The sequence below is a fragment of the Urocitellus parryii genome, chromosome 1 (assembly GCF_045843805.1).
Source record: "Urocitellus parryii isolate mUroPar1 chromosome 1, mUroPar1.hap1, whole genome shotgun sequence".
Taxonomy (NCBI): Eukaryota; Metazoa; Chordata; class Mammalia; order Rodentia; family Sciuridae; genus Urocitellus; species Urocitellus parryii.
Genome location: NC_135531.1, coordinates 254,576,415 through 254,582,537, shown reverse-complemented (window position 1 = coordinate 254,582,537; position 6,123 = coordinate 254,576,415). Strand labels below are relative to the sequence as shown.

The window sequence follows — 6,123 nt, the reverse complement described above, 5'->3', positions numbered from 1 at the left end:
GAACTTGGACCTGAAGCCTCCAAAACTGTGAGCAATGAAAGTTTAAGAGACCCAGACTGTGGTTCTCTTATAACAGCCCAAGCTGATGAAGCCAAAGTGTGTCCTAGAACGAGGAAACTCATGAAAGTCTAAAACTCAGGAAAGTCTCTAGCACGTTTGGACAATTTGGTTACTCGAATCCCATGTCTCTTTGTTTCCAATAAAGAAAATGCAGAAAAAAATGTCTCTGGTATAATGTTTATTTAAATAGTAATCTTAAAAAGGCTTTATACAAATCATATAAACACAGTTTGACATTGTTGTTTATTTTTTACATTGAAGAATCACAGTAAAAGCTCTCAAGTTCCCGTGATCTGGCTCAGCCAGCAAATGGTCGAATACCTTTAACTGCAAATCCAGGAAAAGTTAACCTTCTGTATGACAGTTTAACTTTTCCCCTTGTTTCCTTGTCATTCATGCTCATTCCGTGGACCCTCATTCCTGTCAACTCCCCAAACCCACCCAAGAGAGAAAGCAACCCTGTGGCCCCGTTGACCGCCTAGTCCAGGAGAGCGTGGAGGTAATATGTCATTCAGTACAAGGCAGAAAAGACATCAATACTGTGAGTTGGGCTTCCCGAAGGGAACAGTTCAAGGAAACGGGTCAGCTAGCCTACCTGCAGATAAAGAAAACAAACGCACCAAGGTGTCCCCTGGCCAAGTTAGAATCGCACCCAGCTGTCTTCCTTTAAGTCTTACGACCAGACCAGCCTCCAGCCTTGGTGAGGTATCTACATGTAGCCCTGGGGACCTGCTTCTGTTCAGCGCACAGAGCCCAGTTAGGGCCTTAAATCAACCAATGGTGAATATGGATGCAGGACTTTCAGAGAGATGCAGGTTGAGTTGGACATAACCTACAGGTGAATTGCAGGCCTGAGACAGGGCTGGTCTTTGGAAAATCATAATAAAATGGCCCACTGGGCTGGAGAGGGCCAGGACTCTCAGTGAGGGCTTTGAACTTCTCTTCTTCTGTGGGCTGCTTCTGGAAATCGCTAGGACTCCCCAGCTTTCTGAACACTGAACTGCATGAGAGGGTGAAGAGGAGGGTGAGCTAATTAAAAACTTTGCTTCTACTGTATGCCCGACTCAGGGGGCACTGAACACTAAGCCCTTGGGGCTTGACAGCTTTTCACCTCTAACTACCACTGTGCCAACGAGTGCCGAGATCAGCAGTTATACTCGGGGGCCCTAGGTCAAAGTCACAACACCACCACTGTGTCCCACATGACCATTCACATACACAGTAGATACAGAGAACTCAAAGGCGCGCAAAGACACACACACGTGAATAAATAGCGGTCCGTATGAACTCTCCCTCTCTGCGTACAAGACACTGTGACATTACCATCTGAACTAGCATTTTCACGAGTTAACATGTAAAGGAACCAGCCACCCTTCCCCTTTCACCTGGGTATGAGACAAACGAAATTGTGAGTGACCATAGCAGCAAAGATGGTCCGTGAATTCAGTTTACCATTGATCTGCGATAGACTGGGAATACTGGTTGAGTTTTAAGCATATTTCCAGCACTCAGGCAATCCTTAGGCATTAGTACAAAACCAAGATTTGGATCTCGATGTGGACAATCTTATCCTTCACACAGTTTCATTCTATCCCTGACGCCTCCCTTTCTAGAGTAGTTGAAGTCATCTAGGGATATGACTACCCCTCGGAGAGCAGGGCTCATTCCATAAGTAGGATCAGTGGTGAGTTGTGGGAACAAGGAATGGAGCCATTGGGGTGGGGGAAAGAGGAATGCCTTAACTTGAAAGATATTCATGATTTCTACATAGAGGGAAAATACATTTTTCTTCAATTTTTTTTCAAGGCACTTAATAAAAAAACACAGAAACTGGTGTGTGTGTGTGTGTGTGTGTGTGTGTGTGTGTGTGTGCATGTGTACACGCGTCTATGAATAAGAATCTCTCTCTGGGGCAGTGTGGTTAGCTGTTAGTCCACAGTGCTTGCAGACTGCTCATGCACATCCATGCTCTGTCTCCTAGAAGGCTGATATGTGACCCAAAAGAGAAATCAATGTTTTCCAGCCTATCAAAGAGACTGAGCCATCAAAGTACCTTCATCAGCACTGCTCAGCTCTACCATCACATGACCACCGAGGCCGGCAACTCCTTCTCCTTTCTGGCCAGCACTCAGCAGTTGTCTCTCACCCGTGGAGAATACAGCCAAGAGCCTGTCTTTTCTTACCTGGTCTCTGAGAATATCAAACAGAGCTATTTCTTGGCACTTAGAGACCTGAAAACGGTGTGCGTAGGTGTGTGTACACGTGTGCAATGCACACATATGTGAACATGTACATGTTTTAGAAGAACAAGGAGGAGGGAAAAGAAAAGGCAAAACCACCAGCTGAGGCCCCACCAGGAAAGCCTCCCAGCCACCAACTCCGGGTCTCGATTTAGCGAATGGCTCCTATTCACAAAGCACTTTAAGGCTCGTCCGCTTTGCATGTGGAGGTGCGTCTGTGGATTCTGATGTGTGAAGTCTCCTTTCTGGTTTGTTTTCATTCACATATTAAGAAAGAGTTGTTCAAGCTGACCCTAAAATGGCAATTTTCCCCTGGATAAAAAAAAGTTAAAGGCAACAACATCCTACTCAATGCTAGGACTGGAGACGGCAGCTTGTAGGGTTGGCTGGCAGAACCTACATCACAGCAAATCCCTTAGGTCGCAAGACCAGCAGAGGATGGGATAAGCTGGACGGCGCTTTTTGTTGTTGTTGTTGTTGTTGTTATTGTTTTGTTGAGTTTTATTCTCAAGATGGGAAGGCTGAAAAGACCCCTGGCTTTTCAAGTGCTGATTAGAAAGCAAAAATGGAGAATGACAATCACATTCCTCTTTTCTGTTGGAGAAGTCATTCTGCCTCTTTGAGTTGCTCACAGACCAAAGAAATAAAATATAATAATAATAATAACAAACTCACAAACGAAATAGAACTGTGACCCCCCAAAGAGATGAGCTCCTGCCTTTGTCCCAGCAGAGAACACGGCCTGCTCCTGCAATGACTCAGCCCTTGCGGGGCGAGGTGGGTAATGACCCCCTTGGCGGCTGCATCTCTCTCCTTCCCTTGACTCGCCCGTCTGTCTTGTCCATACCTTCGGTATTCTGGATCGGTTTGATCGAGATTATGGCATTCAGTTTCCAAAGGAAAAAAAAACGTAATCTTCACCAGCCCCTCTCTCTGGAATGAAACGTCAGACGTGATTCTGGTGCAATCCGTCACGCCTCCGAGCAGCACTTCTGGTGGTTCATCTTGACCTTGTGCTTGAGGCCATCGTAGAGCTCAAAGTTGTAGTTCTCCAGCGTCGTGCAGCTGCGGGAGCTCAGGCCTGAGTAGGAACAGGTGCAATAGAGCAGGAGCCCCGCGCAGGTGGCCCCCAGGAGCACGCCCAGTGAGCTCATGGCGATGATGGTGATGAGGATGGGATCCAGGGTGTAGAGCCAGCTCTTTTCTTTGTCAGCAGAGGAGGCTCCAGCCCCTGAGGTTGGGGAGGAAGAGTTGCTCCAGTCCACCTCGTATTCATCTATAATACAGAGCAGAAGAAATGGTAGGCACTGCTTAACTCAGGGAGAAGCAACGGAGCCTCCAGCCCTGAGGCTCTTTGGAGTACAGTACAGAAGAGCAGGAACTTGGGACCTGCACTGCCTGGGTTCAAAGCCCACTACTGCACGTCCTAGCTGTGTCATTTTGAGTAAGTTACTTAATAACCTGCCTTTCCCTTTGTTCTCTCATCTGTAAGATAGGAACATTTATAGGTCACTGGGTGATTATTAGGTGAACTTATTTGTCAAATCTTTGGTGTCTGGCTCACACTGACTATCTAAGTATTTGCTATTTAAATAATTTGGCTCACATTAGGATGTACTCAGGTTATTTACTTATTTTTTGTGCTGTCGAGGATGAAACCCAGGGCCTTCCACATGCTAGGCGAACCACTGCCGCTGAGCTATGCCTGCAGCCCTCAGATTTTCACAGAACCTTCAGGGTGCCTTTGGAGCACATGCATGGCTGTGTGTTCCAGGCTTTTCTCTCTTTGCCTTCTCATCTCTCACTTCCAGCTGCTTCAGTTAAATCAAATGACAGGCTGGGATTATTTTCGCATGACCAGCTTCCCAATTTAGATCTCCTGGCCATATAAGCAGGAGATTTTTTTTTTTCCCCCAGCAACTAGACCTTTCTTGACATGCATACCTCATTGTTATAGGTTAAACTGCCCCCCAACCCCAATTCATGTTGAAGTTCAAACCCCCAGTATTCAGAATGCAATCTTACTTAGAGAGATAGGGTCTTTACAGAGATAATCAAGTTAAAACAAAGCCATTAGGGTGGGCTCTAATCCAATGACTATTCTCATTATTGAAAGGGAAAACTTAGACATGGACATGCATGGGAAACACTATGCAAACATGCCAGAGAGAGAGGCCTGGTACAGACCCTTTCTTTAGCCCCCAGAAAAAACCCCAACCTTGTCTACATCTTGATCTTGGACTTTTAGCCTCCAGGACAGTGAGAATATACATGTCTGTTGTTGAAACAATTTGTGGTATTGTTATGGCCACCCTGCAACACTAATTCTAGAGTGTGTAACCAAGCCATACCACATCCAGGGCCCATTTCCTTAGGATCTCCTTAGAACTTTGAAAAGGGAAGGGTGATACTGTAATTTTTTTGGATGGTGAGGAAACTGAGCTTTATAGAAGGGAGGTGACCAGGTAACTCACTCCAGGCACAGAGTAAGCAAGCAGTTGAAGTAAGAATAGGAACCAGGCTTTCCACATCCTCATTCCTTGCTCTTCCCACTCCCTCTCAGTGTTTCTGCTGCTTGATCTACTGCAGGCTCCCTGTGCAGGTCAGTTGTGCACTTTTGTCCATAAAAGGAGCGTTGGCCAGGGTTTTGCAGGGAGAGCCTGCAGCTGGTTCACAAGGTGCTGTTTGGGTTTGTCACTCTAGTTTCTATAACTACACTTGAAGTTTTTGATTAAGGTCAGGTTAAAAGCAGCTGCTCTATAAACGGCTCTTCTGAAATGCATCCATCTCAGTCTGAAGTTGTTCTTTGAGTGGAATCGTGCTGTGGAGTGTTAGGGAGACCAACTCTGGCACTCAGAGAAGCCCAGGGAGACCTGTGCCCTTCTGAGCCAAGAGGGGAAATTATATGTGCGTATTTGCTCAGCAACTGTCCAGCTGGGACACTGGCTTAAGCCTCTTGAAGTATGTGCATTTGAAGTTCAGAAATAAAGCTTGGAATAAATATGCAAATAGGAAAGGGGCAGTGTGGAAAAGAAACCTAGATCTTTTTGTGTGTGTCTGGGGGGGTGGGTGGGGTGGGTTACCACTGAGCTACATCTCCAGATCTTTTTATTTTTTATTTTGAGACAGGGTCTTGCTAAATTGCTTAGGGTCTTGGTGAGTTGCTGAGGCTGGCCTCAAACTTGTGATCCTCCTGCATCAGCCTCCTGAGTTAGTTAGGATTACAAGTGGGTGCCACTGTGTTTGACAGAAACCCAAATCTTCAACATGCAAGAGGTGGAGTCTTGGATAGTGTAAGAAAGCTTTCCCCCGGCTTGGGGAACCAGATACCACAGCTGGCCTGGGAAAATATTCACACTCATGCTCATTCACTCAGGTTTTTTTTGGGGAGGTCCCCAGGGGTCAAACAGTGACCATGGTAGAGGAGCTCGCCTTTCACTTCTAAAGGATTTATCCAGATTTGAAGTCCATAGATGGAGAAAGTTGCCAGAAACTGGGGGACCTGTTTCTGATTAAGCAGAGGAGACTCAAACTTTCTAAATCTCTCAATTTGACCTTGACAAAGGAAATTGATGTTTTGTTCATCCTTCTTGGGACTCTTTTCATTTATATTTCTCCAATTCTCTGGGCATCAATTTTGTTGTTGTCTTTATAGCCAAACATAAATTTCATGATTATCTACTACATCCCAGCAATACTCACCATCAATTTCGTCTTCATAGCCCTCTCTCCCGTGTATTTCTGGGATGTCCACTATAATGAAAAGGAAAACAAACAAACCAAGCTGTAACAAGAAGTTCTCTCAGGGCAACCAAAAGGCAGA

At 45.7% G+C, this 6,123-nt stretch overlaps 1 protein-coding gene across 1 annotated transcript in view; it reads right to left on the bottom strand.

Annotated features, from left to right (window-relative positions):
- Positions 1 to 233: 233 nt before the first annotated feature.
- The window catches only part of Nrp2 (neuropilin 2), a 115,502-nt gene continuing 109,612 nt past the window's right edge, over positions 234 to 6,123 (bottom strand). The window contains exons 16-17 of the mRNA XM_026394577.2: positions 6,003 to 6,053; positions 234 to 3,576 (exon numbers count right to left, since the gene is read on the bottom strand). Coding sequence (XP_026250362.1) covers positions 3,272 to 3,576; positions 6,003 to 6,053 — 356 coding nt within the window. The 3' untranslated portion in view covers positions 234 to 3,271. The remainder of the gene's footprint in view (positions 3,577 to 6,002; positions 6,054 to 6,123) is intronic.